The 15,459-nt window shown below is 45.2% G+C and overlaps 1 protein-coding gene across 2 annotated transcripts in view; it reads left to right on the forward strand.

Annotated features, from left to right (window-relative positions):
• PPL (periplakin) overlaps window positions 1-15,459 on the forward strand; it is a 151,703-nt gene that overhangs the window by 91,136 nt on the left and 45,108 nt on the right. For both annotated transcript variants that reach the window (XM_033963123.1, XM_033963122.1), the window contains 4 exons: window positions 1,968-2,122; window positions 3,310-3,430; window positions 6,716-6,841; window positions 7,757-7,798. In XM_033963123.1, the coding sequence (XP_033819014.1) occupies window positions 1,968-2,122; window positions 3,310-3,430; window positions 6,716-6,841; window positions 7,757-7,798 (444 nt within the window). The remainder of the gene's footprint in view (window positions 1-1,967; window positions 2,123-3,309; window positions 3,431-6,715; window positions 6,842-7,756; window positions 7,799-15,459) is intronic.

Here is a 15,459-nt window from a genome sequence, read left to right on the forward strand (position 1 = left end):
CCAGCCTGCCTACCTACCTATTTGATATTTCACAATTGTTCGACAAGTAAGAAGATGTATATTACTTATCTTAAATGTAGGAGCTGCTGTAAGTCCGCAAGAGGTGCCATAAAGAAATAATCAGCTGATTTGTTGTTGGTAAACCAAAGTGAATCCCCTCCATAAAAACAGTGTCCAAAATTTAATGTATCTACATTGCGCCTTCAGCTGAGGACTCCGCTCCTTTCGTTCATTCATTTATATATCTTTGGTTTCATATATTTTATTTCCTCTGGGGCCTGAATATTCTTAGTGTATAGAGAGCGTAGTCTAGTTTATGTTCTGTATTCTGTCTATCAAATTTGTACATTTAGGGATTTGGAAAGGGACTTGTATACCACCTTTTTGCAGTTATACAACCACACTGAGAGTGGTTTGCATACAGGTATTTCAAGCATTTTCCCTATCTGTCCCGGTGGGCTCACAATCTATCTAATGTACCTGAGAGGATTAGGGGCCTCTTCTATTAAACCTCGCTAGCAGTTTTTAGCACAGAGAGCCGCGCTGAGTGGCCTGCACTGCTCCTGACGACGCTCATGGGAACTCTATGAGCGTCGGCGCAGGCCATTCAGCGCGGCTCTCCGCGCTAGAAACTGTTAGTTCAGTTTAATAGAAGAGGCCCTAAGTGATTTGGCCAAGGTCACAGGGAGAAGTGCAGGATTTGAACCCACAAATCTCAGGGTGCTGAGGCTGTAGCTGTAACCACTACGCATACACTTCCATTTGCAGAAGGAAAAGGCTGTGTGTACTTTTTTCATCTCAGCTCAATTAGAAGGTAACCCCACAAGAGGGCATTCTATAACTGGGTGCCTATTAGGAGCCCAGTCTATAACCCAAGTGGATTGTGGCCCTCGAGGACTGTACTTGCCCACCCCTTAAATAAAAGGACCATAAGCACCTGCTTTCCTTGAAAGAAAACATGTGCTTAATATTTAGGTTCTTGTGTTTATCAAGTACTTACTATACCACTTTTACTAAACTAGCAGACCAAAGTGGTTTTACAGGCTAACAAAAAGATAGAAAAGAACATTATAAAATATGACTGGTAAAAAGAAAAACAGAAGAAAAAGGTGGTATCAAGTCCAAGAGAGAGTAACTTATAGAAGTTACTTCATTACCGCTCCATTTGCATTTGCAGACCTTTTTACAGAAATTTAAATCTAACCTTGAAACCTTCCTCTTTGAAGATTCTTTCCTTCGTCCTTGATCCTCTTTTCCTCCTCCAGTTTTAATGGGCCTGCTAAACAACTTAGAGACGCACCCCACCTTCCCTCAGTTGACCCTCTTTCCTCTATTCTCTCCTATCAAATTCTGTAGTTCCAGATTCTCCCCAACCCTCTGTTGCCATATCTTTCTCTCACTACTGGCCTGTTATGGCGTCGGGGAACAGGGAGATCGACCTTTTGGGCACCCCTGGCTTACGCCAACCGAATCCTGGTGCCTAAATTGGGTGTGGATCCCCTGCTATTCTGGAACATCTGGAACATCAGGGCATCTTTTGTGAACGTCCCTACCCCACCCCTGCCTCTCCCATGGCTATTGAATTGCATACAATCCAATTTAGACTTAATTGTTTCAGAATAGTGCCTAGCCAGATCAGTGCCCAAATCATAGTTTAGTGACAATAAAGTGCTTGTGGCTCCAATATTAAAAGCATTGGATCCTGAACTAATTAATTTTGGCTTCCAATTTGGAATCTGTGCCCAAATTTGGGCAACTTTTCTAGAATCCTGGGGTGTGTGCCACTATTCTAAACATTTGCATGTGTAATTGTGGCACAACTGTTAGCACCGATATTAGGGGGTAATTCTGCAAGTATATCTTTTGTGTCTGTCAGTCTGTGCGAGGGGGGGGGGGTGATAACTTTTATAACAGTGCATATGCTGGGCTACAGCTTCTCACCCTGACTCCCTGCCATGCCTTTCCAGGACCTGGAAAAGATTAAGACTTCTCAGCCTGTGCAGTATCGGGAGAGCGCAGCAAACACTCTGTCCGAATCGGAGAAGCTGATCATTGTGCTGGAGACAGATGCTCAGCATTCCCGACGTTTGAACCACCCACAGGGGGACATGATTGCTGAAGAGTGAGTATGCTGCTCTTATTCTTTTGAGACGATCGTAGGATGGGGAGAGGAAGTGACTGAGAGCTAGCGAAGCCAGGGTTCCATTCTTGCTCCTGAAAGATACTCTTGGACAAGTCACTGTGCCTTCCTTAGGTCCCTGTCTACAGTAAATGGGTAAAAACGAAGAAAAAAATCCAAATGTTCTGCAGTAAGTAGCGAGAACTGACTGCAGCCAATCACAGAGCAGCGCGAGACCAGGCAGGAAGCGCAAAGGTTGCACTCCTGCATTGTGCGTCGCTCTGCAAGGAGAAAGGCAGCCGTCCAGCAGGAGACCACGCTGGACCGCCGCTACTTTAAAAAGGTACCGAGGGCGGGGGGGGGGGGGGGGGGGGGAGAGGTGTATTCAATCCATAAGACACACCTGCTTTTCCACCCCATTTTTGGACATACTGCAGTCTTGAATTGGATTCGATAAGAAATTGGAAAAGTAAAGGTGTCACTCGGTTGAATCTTGTGAAAAGATCATTAGGGATCTACAGGTAGACTTAGTATGATGCACTCATTGGCTCTGGTTTTTACACGGCCATTTCAGTGAGCATTCAGGTGGGGGGGGGAGGGGTGGGACCGATGTGAGATGTAACTGGAGAACAAAGAAAATAATAGCATCCAGTACAAACTTAGGCCCCCTGTTATCAAGCCACGGTAGAGCGTTTTAGCGCTGGCCGACAAGGTAAATGCTCCAACGCTCACAGGAATTGAATCAGTGTCGGAACATTTACCTCACCAGCCAGAGCTAAAACGCTCTATCATAGCTTGATAAAAGGGGGGCTTAATTTCCTAGTAATAAAGCTAATTAATCTCAAGTAATGATCACAAAATCCAAACTCAAAAAATTATCCACAAAGGCAATAATCTCTAATCCAGTAGACAAAATATTGTAGGAAATTTTTCTAATAGATTAGAGGTTATTGCCTTTGTGAATAGTTTGAGCTTCGATTTTGGGATCATTGCTTGAAGGGAAGGGACAGCCAGATCTTTTCCAGATTCCTGTGAATAAAAATCCAATAGCTGGATCTCAGAATGAGGTGTGCACAAACTCTGTTTTCTACTGATTAATTGAGACTCTTGGATAAAGTCTGCCTTCATGGAAGATCTGTGAATGGATTTCTTGCAACTCCTGTGAATAATCTGGAGTCTCTTTTCTGCAGCGTCCGGCAGCTGAAGGAGCGACTAGGAAATCTTCGCATTAAACATGGTCAGATCTACAACATCAGCCCCGAAATTACTGCTCCTCATGTCAACTGGGGTAAAATGATTGAAGAAAAACAGGTATCTGTTTCCTTTCTTCCTTTTGTCATCACAGACCCAAATACCACCTTCCCTATAGCACTGATTAGAGAATGACACGGTGACAAAATTCATCACCGTTCCCGTCCCCGCGGATAACCGCGGTAAACAATCTTCATGTCATTCTGTAAGGAGAGAGGGAAGAATTAGAGTATGAATGGCCACAACCACTGACCCACAAGCTTTGCTTTGAAGAATGCTGGTGTAGAAGGACTGAGGTTGAAACAGACACTACAGAATGACAGTCTCTGGTATCCAGAGCAGATATTGTGATGTCATAATGCCTCATTCCACCAGTGCCTAAGAGTCAATCACATCAGTGATGTCACAATGGCTTCATTATCCTTGGCTCACATAAGCACAGCCACTGACCCGCAAGCTTTGCTTTGAAGAATGCTGATGTAGAAGGACCGAGGTTGAAATAGACACTAGAAAATGACATGGGATTATTTCCCACGGTTATCCGCGGAGACGGGAACGGTGATGAATTTTGTCACCGTGTCATTCTCTAGCACTGATCACCACCGCACTTCCAGACTACTAATAAACATGCACACCATTACTGATACAGAAAATAAGAGTATCTCAGTCTGCTCATAAGAACATCCTTACTAGGTCAGACCAATTGTCCTTCTAGCCCAGTAGCTCATACTTACAGTGGCCAATCCAGGTCACTAGTATCTAGCAAAACCCCAAAAAGTAGCAGCATTCCATGCTACCGACCCAGGGCAAATAGTGGCTTCTCTCCATGTCTGTCTCAATAACAGTCGATGGATTTTTCCTCCAGGAAATTATCCAAACCTTTCTTAAAACCAGGTAAGTTAGCCGCTCTTACCACAACCTTTGTCAAAGCGTTCCAGAGCTTAACTATTCTCTGAGTGAAAAAATATTTCCTCCTATTGGTTTTAAAAGTATTTCCCTGTATCTTCATTGAGTGTCCCCTAGTCTTTGTAATTTTTGACACAGTATAATAAATCAATCCACATGTACCCATTCTACTCCACTCAGGATTTTGTAGACTTCAATCATATCTCCCCTCAGCCGTCTCTTTTCCAAGCTGAAGAACCCTGACCTTTTTAGTCTTTCCTCATACGAGAGGAGTCCCGTTCCCTTTATCATCTTGGTCGCTCTTCTTTGGTGTCAGGTCAAAAACGCGCCGGGACAAAGGTGCAAGCAGACAATTGAGCGCAGCGCAGAGGCGTGCGCCAAAGAAAATTACTGTTTTAGGGCTCCAACGGGGGGGGGGGAACCCCCCCCCCACTTTACTTAATACAAATCGCGCCGCGTTGTGGGGGCATTGTGGGGGGTTGTAACCCCCCAAATTTTACTGAAAACTTCACTTTTTCCCTGTTTTTAGGGAAAAAGTTAAGTTTACAGTAAAATTTGGGGGGTTACAACCCCCCACAATGCCCCCACAACGCGGCGCGATTTGTATTAAGTAAACTGGGGGTGCTCCCCAACAAAAACCCCCGTCGGAGCCCCTAAAAACAGTAATTTTCTTCGGCGCGCGCCTCCATCTTGCGCTCAGTTGTCGGCGCGCGCCTTTGTCTTCCGCGTTGTTGTCTATGAACCCTCTTCTTTGCACCTTTTCTAGTTCTGCTATTTCTTTCTTGAGATAAGGCAACCAGAATTGAATGCAATACTCAAGGTGAGGTCGCACCATGGAGCGATACAAAGGCATTATAACATTCTTAGTCTTGTTAACCATCCCTTTTTAAATAGTTCCTAGCATCTTGTTTGCTTTTTTGGTCACTGCCGTGGAAAGTTTCATTGTATTTTCTACAATGACAGATCTTTTTCTTGGGCACTAACTCCCAATATGGAGCCTAGCATCTGGTAACTATGATTTGGGTTATTTTTCCCAATGTGCATCACTTTGTATTTGTCCATATTAAATTTCATCTGCCATTTGGATGCCCAGTGTTCCAATTTTCTAAGGTCTGTCAATTAAATTACTAACAAGGACAAAAAAATTTGATCACGTAACACCTCTACTCAAGAAAGCTCATTGGCTTCCAGTATCCCATAGAATAACATATAAACTAAGCCTACTCACTTTTAAAGCAATGTTTTTTAAAACACCTGCATTTATTTTTAATACACTAATTCCCTACTCTATAAATAGAACATTATGATCCAACGAACAGCATTTATTAACAATTCCATCTCTCAAAATCATTAATACTAGAAGACAATTTATCTTCTCTGTTACTGCTCCACAAATTTGGAATTCTCTGCCAATATATTTAAGGAAAGAACATGATATTGAGAAATTTAAGATTAACTTAAAAACATTCCTTTTTAAAGATGCATTTGATTAACAAGTTCTTCCCTTGAATTCAATAATGCTGCTTTCGACAATTCTTTGAACTCCCATCCTTATGTTTTTCCCTACCTTCTTTTCTATTATAAATTGTATTTCACTTCCCCTTTTTCCCTTCATTCATGTTTGTTTGTTTTTTTTATTTAATAGTTATATATTAATTAATGTTTTATTGTTAATTTTAAAAATGCAATTTTATCTTAAAGTTGTAATTTAAATATTTTCTTTTATGTATGTACATCGCTTTGAAGCAAGATTAAGCGATTAATCAAAAATTTTAATAAACTTGAAACTTGAATTTAATTTTTCACAATCTGCATGTGTTTTAACAACTTTGAACAGTTTAGTGTCATCTGCAATTCTAATCACCTCACTCATCGTTCCAATTTCCAGATCATTTATAAATAAGTTAAATAACACCTGTCCCAGTACAGATCCCTGCGGCACTCTACTATTTACCCTCCTCCATTGAAAAAAATGGCTGTTTAACCCTACCCTCTATTTTCTGATAACCAATTCCTAATCCAAAACTGAATATTGCCATATGTATGCACTCATATTTATTTATTTATTCAATTTTCTATACTGTTTTCCCAAGGGAGCTCAGAACGGTTTACATGAATTTATTCAGGTACTCAAGCATTTTCCCTGTCTGTCCTGGTGGACTCACAATCTATCTAATGTACCTGGGGCAATGCCCTCTATTCCCTTCCATACCCACTCACCCATCCACCTGATCAAAGATAAATAGATGGAGGGAGGTTCCTTCACTCAGAACCTGCCAACCCCTACAAACATACTGCTAATGGAGGAGAAATATGTACATATTTCTTCCCCGCCCCACTGATAATTAAATACACACATCCATAGACACATATTCTGCATGCTGAAGATGCAGATTCCTGGCTCAGCAGATGACACATTTCTCTCTTTTGGCTGCTCAGGAAGTTTTGAACAACAGGGGGTTCGCAAATGACCTGCCTAACCTCGAAGGTCAACTGGAAGAACATAGCATTTTCAACAACGAGGTGAAAGCCATTGGACCTCACATCAGTACGGAAGGAGACAAGGTATGATGCTCCCTCTCCCCGGCACACTTGTGAGTTGACCAGTGTAGTAGCTACTGGAAGGCCACACCTAGGATCTGTAATGAGTTATAAATGATAGCAATGGGATCGCTATCCACCCCCTTAAGCCTCCATTGCCACAGGCACAAAAAAAAAGTTATTGTATTATATGTAAACCGCTTTGAATGTGTAACCACCAAAAGGCGGTATACAAGTACTGTCCCCTTTCCCAGGTGTCTAGTGTAGGTTGACCCAATTCTCTGGCCTCATTTTTCTTATACTCTTTCAACTTCCTTCTCGATGTTTACCCTGCGTTGGTAAAGTCAAGCAGGACCACGCTCCCAGAATGCTTTTGGAAGGAATTTAGAAAAGTGTGCTGATGTTTGCAAGTTACTTTGATATTGTTCTGACTATGATATGGTGCCTTATTCCGGCCTGGAGTTTGGTTATCAGGCATTGTTCTTAATTATGGTTTATGGTTTACTCAGTATGATATATTGAGGGCCCTGCTTTCACTATTTATTTAAATAATATTTAATTACTTTCTTTATATTTAGTGTACTTAAATGTGTAGTGCCAAGGAATTTTTGCCCCTATCCTGTTCTCCCTTATAGCAAAAATGTTTGTGTCTTGAAGTACCACAGTGCTATAATTGGGGTTATTGAGTTGGTTTCGTAAAAAGAAAACATCAAGGAAGTTCATAATAAAATCAATAAAAACAGAATAAGGAGGAAAAGAAATTAGAACGCCAGCACAATAAAGGGCAGAAGACAATAGCTACAAAAGGAGGGGGTAGAGGAAGAAGGATATAAAGAGCTGTGGCATTGAGAAAGCCCTCTATTACTAGAACATTCCATGATCTCTCTTTCGTCCACTAAATCTTACTCTTCCGATAACATGTCTCTCTTTATTTTTCAGGAGTATATCAGCAGCTTGCAGGTGAAATATCAGAAACTGCAGGTAAGAGTCTTTCAGTAGCATTAAATATAAATAGTGCAATATAATGAATTTAAACATAAACAAATCAAGAAACACACTTTAAATATGCAAATAATTCAAAAAACACTCATTTTCTCCCCCTCCCCCCTTAACTAATAAAAGTAGATATACATTTATAATTTCCATACAATAAATAAAATAGGAATAACAAACAATAATACATTTCTCACCACCCTCCATCCCACCCTGGATGTGTAAGGAGGTCAGATAAAAAGAAAAGGTACATGACATCTATTGTGACTCAATAAATGATGCCATTCTTTCATATTTATAACTAGAACACAAGTTTGCCCACCAGAAAGTATAATTAAGTCGATCATAACATTTCCAATTGCGTGTTGTCATTTGAATGGCTACTCCTGTCATTATTAAGAAAAATCAGCTTTTATAAAGATCCAAAGAAGGTTTAACATGTAATAAAGTACCACAAATTATCCCAGGACAAGCAGGCAGCATATTCTTAACGCATGGGTGACGTCACCGACGGAGCCCCGGTACGGACACTTTTAACTAGAAAGTTCTAGTTGGCCGCACCGCGCATGCGTGGGTGCCTTCCCACTCGACGGAGGAGAGCGTGGTCCCCAGTTTCTTCGTTTCCGCGGAGCGAAGAAGACGCATGTATTTTTCAACGGCCGTTGAAATATCGGATTTTGCCTTCCCGCTCGCGTTTTTGTCTTCCTTTTTCTTCTTTTACCTTCGGGTTTCTTTTTCGTTTTAAATTCCAAAAAAAACCCCACAAAACTTTGTTTTCTCTTTATTTTTCGAACCGGCCCCGGCGGGGCCTGTTGTCACCATACAGGCCTCCGGTTTTGATTTTGCGGAGGCCGTGTTTCCCTTCATGCCCCCTCAGCCGGGCTTTAAGAAGTGCCAGCGGTGTGCACGCCCGATATCTCTCACTGACCCGCACAATTGGTGCCTACAGTGCCTGGGTCCAGAGCATTGGGCTGACACCTGCACCCGCTGTGCTACTCTTAAAAAACGTACATTAAAAAATAGACAGATCCAACAAAATATTCTTTTCGGCACCGGATCTGCCATGGAATCAGCCGCGCCGTCAACGGCATCGCAAAAGTCGGCACCGACTACTTCGACACTGCCTGATCCTTCCTCGGGGTCGCTGGTACCAGGTAAGCCGGCTAAGAAGCCTTCCACTTCCCTTGAGTGCCCTCCTGCCACACCGGCGACGCCGGTCCTCCCGGCATCACGCCGACCCCGCAAACGCTCCGCCCCAATTTCGGTGAGTGCCTCGTCATCGGCCTCCTCATCGCCGGGGCATGGAGCGGCACCTATGGTACCGAAAAAGAAAAAAGCGGTACCGGTGCCCCCTCTGGACGACCGCATTGCGGCCATACTCCAAACCCAACTGCAGGAGCAACTACAACAACAACTCCAGCACTTGTTGCCCACACTGTTGGCCCCACTCCTTTCGGTGCCGGACCGGCCCGAGCCTCGCACCACACCACCGGTGTCGACACCATCGGTACCGTTGAACACCTCCATGCCGGTACTCGCGGCTGAAACACTTCATCCTCCGGTGCAACCACGCTCTGATGCCGACCTTCCCCGACATCGAGACCGACACCAGTCCCCCCGAGACCAGGACCGGCACCGATCTTCCTCCCCCGGTACCGTCTCGATGCGCTCTGGCAAATCCCTCTCTAAGACTCGCCATACTGAGCCATCCGCACCACCGTCCCGACCCTCACATACCGACGTCAGGGACCTGGACTTATGGGAAGAATCCCCACCCGGTACCGATGATGAGGCTTCATCAACGGACGAGGAACCATCGATGGTCGATACCAGTTCCAAACCTGAACAGTCCTCATTTGCAAAATTTCTACGAGAAATGTCGGCAGCTCTATCTATCCCTTTGGAGTCCGACTCTAAGAAGTCCCAGGCTTTCCTTGACGCCCTGGACTTCGAACAACCCCCCAAATAATTTTTAAAGTTACCCGTCCACGACATCTTACGGGAAACTTTTTACAAAAATTGGGAAAACCCTCTCACGGTACCGGGTGCACCTCGAAAACTGGATAGTTTATATAGGGTCATTCCTATCCTGGGGTTCGACAAACCTCAACTACCCCATGAATCCCTTCTAGTGGAGTCCACTTTAAAGAAAACCCAGGGCTCCAGTGTTTATGCCTCTACTCCTCCTGGCAGAGAGGGCAGAACGATGGATAAATTTGGCAAGCGCCTTTATCAGAATTCCATGCTTGCCAACAGAGCTAATAATTACACCTTCCACTTCTCCTTCTATATGAAGAATTTGGTGCAACAACTCTCCTCCTTCCAAAAGTACATCCCTGAACGCAAGGTCCCGGTTTTTCAACAACAACTTTCCAGTTTGCTCCAACTCAGGAAATTTATGGTGCGCTCCATTTATGACTCTTTTGAGCTGACCTCTCGAGCATCTGCCATGGCTGTTGCCATGAGGCGCTTGGCCTGGCTGAGAGTTTCTGACCTCGATATTAATCACCAAGACCGCCTAGCCAACGCACCTTGTCTTGGTGATGAACTCTTTGGGGAGTCCCTGGACTCAACTACCCAGAAACTCTCGGCACACGAGACCAGGTGGGATACCCTGATCAAACCTAAGAAGAAAACTCCTCCTGCTCGCCCCTACAAACAGCAGTCTTCCTATCAACGCAGGTTCTCGGCCAGACCTCTCAACCCGCCTCAGCAACAACAGTCTCGCCGGCCTCGTCAGCAGCATCAGACTCAGGCACGTTCACAGTCTCACCCACCGACCAAGCCTCTCCCGCAGTCAAAACCATCTCAGCCCTTTTGACTCTTTTCTCCAGGGCATAGCCAGTCTCCCACCATCCTTGCCTCTTCCTCAGCCGATAGGAGGACGTCTTCAACTCTTCCTCAACCGTTGGGAGGCCATCACATCAGACCTGTGGGTCCTCAACATCATTCGCCACGGCTACTCTCTCAATTTCCAAACTCTTCCACCGGACAATCCTCCCATAGAGTCCGTTTCTCACTCCTCTCAATCCCCCCTCCTCCTGAGGGAGGTCCAATCCCTCCTTCTTCTCAATGCCATCAAAGAGGTACCCCCAGACCAAAGGGGTCGGGGATTCTACTCCCGCAACTTCCTGGTTCCCAAGAAGACAGGAGACCTTTGTCCCATCCTCGATCTCCGGAACCTCAACAAGTGTCTGGTCAAGGAAAAGTTCAGAATGCTCTCCCTTGCCACGCTTTACCCGCTTCTCTCTCAACACGACTGGCTATGTTCCCTAGACCTCAAAGAGGCCTACACTCACATTCCAATCCATCTGACTTCACGTCGCTACCTCCGATTTCAGGTACAGCACCGCCACTATCAGTACAAAGTGCTACCCTTTGGCCTCGCATCATCACCCAGGGTGTTCACCAAGTGCCTTATTGTGGTGGCGGCCTTCCTCAGGTCTCACAACCTCCAGGTGTTCCCGTACTTGGACGATTGGTTGGTGAAAGCTCCTACGTCTCCGCTTGTGCTGCAAGCCACACAACACACCATCTCTTTCCTCCATCTCCTGGGGTTCGAGATCAACTACCCCAAGTCGCATCTGCTTCCCACACAGCGACTTCAATTCATTGGAGCAGTTCTGGACACCACTCTGATGAGGGTGTTTCTTCCCGCCGACCGACAACGGACCCTGCTCCATCTCTGTCGTCAGGTGCTCCTTCATTACTCCATCCCAGCTCGGCAGATGATGGTCCTCCTAGGCCACATGGCCTCGACGGTCCATGTACTTCCTCTGGCACGACTCCACCTCAGGACACCTCAGTGGACTCTAGCCAACCAATGGTCACAGACCTCGGATCCTCTTTCTCATCCCATCTCTGTGACATCGTCTCTTCAGCAATCTCTTCAATGGTGGTTGAACTCCTCAAATCTTTCCAGGGGTCTACTCTTTCATCTGCCCCCTCACTCCATGACCATCACCACGGATGCCTCCCCCTATGCGTGGGGAGCTCACCTGGGAGATCTTCGCACTCAGGGTCTCTGGACCCCTCAGGAGCGTCTACATCACATCAATTTCCTGGAACTCAGAGCCATGTTCTATGCTCTCAAAGCCTTCCAGCACCTTCTCTACCCTCAGGTCCTTCTTCTGTGCACAGACAACCAGGTCGCCATGTACTACATAAACAAGCAAGGCGGCACCGGATCTCCCCTCCTCTGTCAGGAGGCCATCCGCATCTGGTCCTGGGCCACGGCCCACAGTCTCTTCCTCAAGGCTGTATATATCCAGGGCGAACAGAACTCCCTGGCCGACAATCTCAGTCGCATCCTTCAACCTCACGAGTGGACTCTGGATCCTCCCACACTCCGCTCCATCTTTGCGCGCTGGGGCACTCCGCAAGTGGACCTCTTTGCAGCTCCTCACAACCATCAGCTGCCCCAGTTCTGTTCCAGACTCTTCTCTCCTCACCGTCTGGCCCCGGATGCATTCCTGCTCGACTGGACGGATCGGTTCCTCTATGCCTTTCCTCCACTACCTCTGATGTTGCGGACATTGTTCAAACTCCGCAGGGACAGAGCCACCATGATTCTCATCGCTCCTCGGTGGCCTCGCCAACACTGGTTCTCCCTCTTGCTCCAGCTCAGCTCTAGGGAGCCCATTCCTCTTCCTGTGTTTCCTACTCTACTTACACAGCAGCATCAGTCTCTACTGCATCCCAATCTGTCCTCGCTCCACCTGACAGCTTGGTTTCTCTCGGGCTGACCTCTCCAGAGAACCTGTCTCAGCCTGTCCGTCGTATTTTGGATGCCTCCAGGAAACCGGCCACCCTCCAATGTTACCATCAGAAATGGACCCGGTTCTCCTCTTGGTGTCTACTTCATCATCACGATCCCGCCTCATTGGCGGTAGAAACTATACTGGACTATTTGCTTTCTCTCTCCAACGCTGGCCTCAAATCTACCTCAATCAGAGTCCACCTCAGTGCCATCACTGTGTTTCATGAGCCTATCCTCGGAAAACCTCTCACGGCTCATCCCCTGGTTTCCCGGTTCATGAGAGGCCTCTTCAATGTCAAACCACCGCTGAAGCCTCCTCCAGTCATCTGGGACCTGAACGTGGTTCTCTCAGCCCTCATGAAACCTCCATTTGAGCCTCTTGCCACAACTTCACTCAAATTTCTGACATGGAAGGTGCTTTTCCTCATTGCCATCACCTCTGCCAGGAGGGTTAGTGAGCTACATGCACTGGTCGCTGACCCACCTTTCACGGTTTTTCACCATGACAAGGTAGTTCTGCGTACCCATCCTAAATTTCTTCCCAAGGTGGTCTCGGACTTCCACCTCAACCAATCCATTGTGTTACCTGTCTTTTTCCCAAAGCCCCATTCTCATCCTGGGGAACAGGCATTACACACGCTGGACCGTACCAGGGCTCACCGCTCGTCCCCTCAGCTCTTTTTGTCCTTCGACCCTAACCGTCTAGGTCGCCCTGTCTCTAAACGGACGCTTTCTAACTGGCTTGCTGCCTGCATTGCGTTCTGTTATGCTCGGGCCGGTCTCTCACTGGAAGGTGCTGTCACGGCCCACAGGGTCAGAGCTATGGCTGCTTCTGTGGCTTTCCTCCGCTCCACGCCCATCGAGGAGATCTGCAAAGCTGCCACTTGGTCCTCAGTTCACACATTCACTTCTCACTACTGTCTGGATGCCTTCTCCAGACGGGATGGGCACTTTGGCCAATCTGTGTTACAAAATTTGTTTTCCTAATGGCCAACCATCCCTCCTCCCTCTCTGTTAGCTTGGAGGTCACCCATGCGTTAAGAATATGCTGCCTGCTTGTCCTGGGATAAAGCACAGTTACTTACCGTAACAGGTGTTATCCAGGGACAGCAGGCAGATATTCTTACGACCCACCCTCCTCCCCGGGTTGGCTTCTTAGCTGGCTTATCTTAACTGGGGACCACGCTCTCCTCCGTCGAGCGGGAAGGCACCCGCGCATGCGCGGTGCGGCCAACTAGAACTTTCTAGTTAAAAGTGTCCGTACCGGGGCTCCGTCGGTGACGTCACCCATGCGTTAAGAATATCTGCCTGCTGACCCTGGATAACACCTGTTACGGTAAGTAACTGTGCTTTATAGCTTCATAAGTTAATGGTATCAGAATGTATTTATTTTAAAAATGTCTACTCCGCTTAAAACCTAAGAGGTTTACAATAAAACATAACTTATCACATCAATAAAACGATTAGCTGCCAAACTATCTTTAAAACAAGTAAAGTTACAATTCAAAGAATCTGCTCCAAAGATCATGTATTCTAATAACACTCCCCCTTTTACAAAACTGCGAAAGCAATTTTTAGCAACAGGCAAAAACCAAAAAGAATTGACCCCCAAACGCAAGCAGTGTCTTACTTCCGGTTCACCACACAATTGTTTCCCACGTATTCACCTTTATAGGACCCCCAGGGACCCCTGAAGAAGACTTTTTGTCGCAACGCGGACCAGGTCCTTTAAGGCTTTTATGTGGATAATCTATTTTTATATGGATGAATTTATTTTTATGTGGATGAAATTATTTTATGTGGATGATTTTGGTGTACCTTTGGAACTTTGACTCTTTCAAATAAAGTCCATTTAGGAACATCGTCACTCCACAGAGTTTTTTTGGTTTTCATAGCAATTTTTAGCTTAGGCCAGCATGCTGAATGCTTTACACTGCTTCTGACACTCATAGAGTTCCTATGAGCGTCGGGAGCAGCACAGAGCATGCAGCACGCTCTCCTGCGCTAAAATCAGCTATTGCGGTTTTGTAAATGTAGGGGGATAAAATGCCTTAAAAAATAAATGAGTTTTTAACAGTTTAAAAAATAAAAGATTTCAAGTTTTTACATAATCTTAATGAACCGGATAAAGCATTCCATAACTGTGGACCAGCCATCGAAATAGTTGTATTGATCAAGTTTTCGTATGGTGTATCTCATTTACTGACTCAATGGATAATCTTATTGCTGACTGTGATCGCAAGGAATGAGTTGGCAAATATTTCTTCAAAATTTGTGTCAGATACCAAGGTGCTGCCTCGTACATCACTTGATGAATAATTGTCAAGATTTTATACTCAATTCGAAAAGTAACTGGTAACCAATGTAGTTGTTTTAACACCAGAGAAATATGTTCATATCGTGATACCCCAGTGATCATTCTAACTTAATGATTTATATTGATGTACATGTTTTTATATCTGTTATGTTTTGTCCTACTATATTCCAGTTAATTTGTTGTCCCCTTAAGAAGGCGACATTGTTGCCGAAAGTACCTGAATGAACTCTCTTGGGAGAACGGTATAGAAAATTGAATAAATAAAATAAAAATAATAAAATAAACTTGGATCCTAGTCGGGACTTTCCTGGGATTCCTATATTGGGACCTTATATGATCTTTTTGATCAAGAGATTATGTTGGACAATTGTTGATTTTAATAAATGTAACTGGGGCTTGAGGGTCCCCAACAGCCATAACAAGTGCATGAGAATTTTGGGTGGGCCCAGGTGGCTACCCCTCTTTCCCACTATTAATTATGGCCCCAGTTCAGAAGGAAATACTTGTCCAGCTGAATCTCAGTAAGTTTTGTTCCAAAGGTAAAATAATTACCAGTAGTTTATCCTTAGAGTA

The sequence above is a fragment of the Geotrypetes seraphini genome, chromosome 11, assembly GCF_902459505.1.
Source record: "Geotrypetes seraphini chromosome 11, aGeoSer1.1, whole genome shotgun sequence".
Taxonomy (NCBI): Eukaryota; Metazoa; Chordata; class Amphibia; order Gymnophiona; family Dermophiidae; genus Geotrypetes; species Geotrypetes seraphini.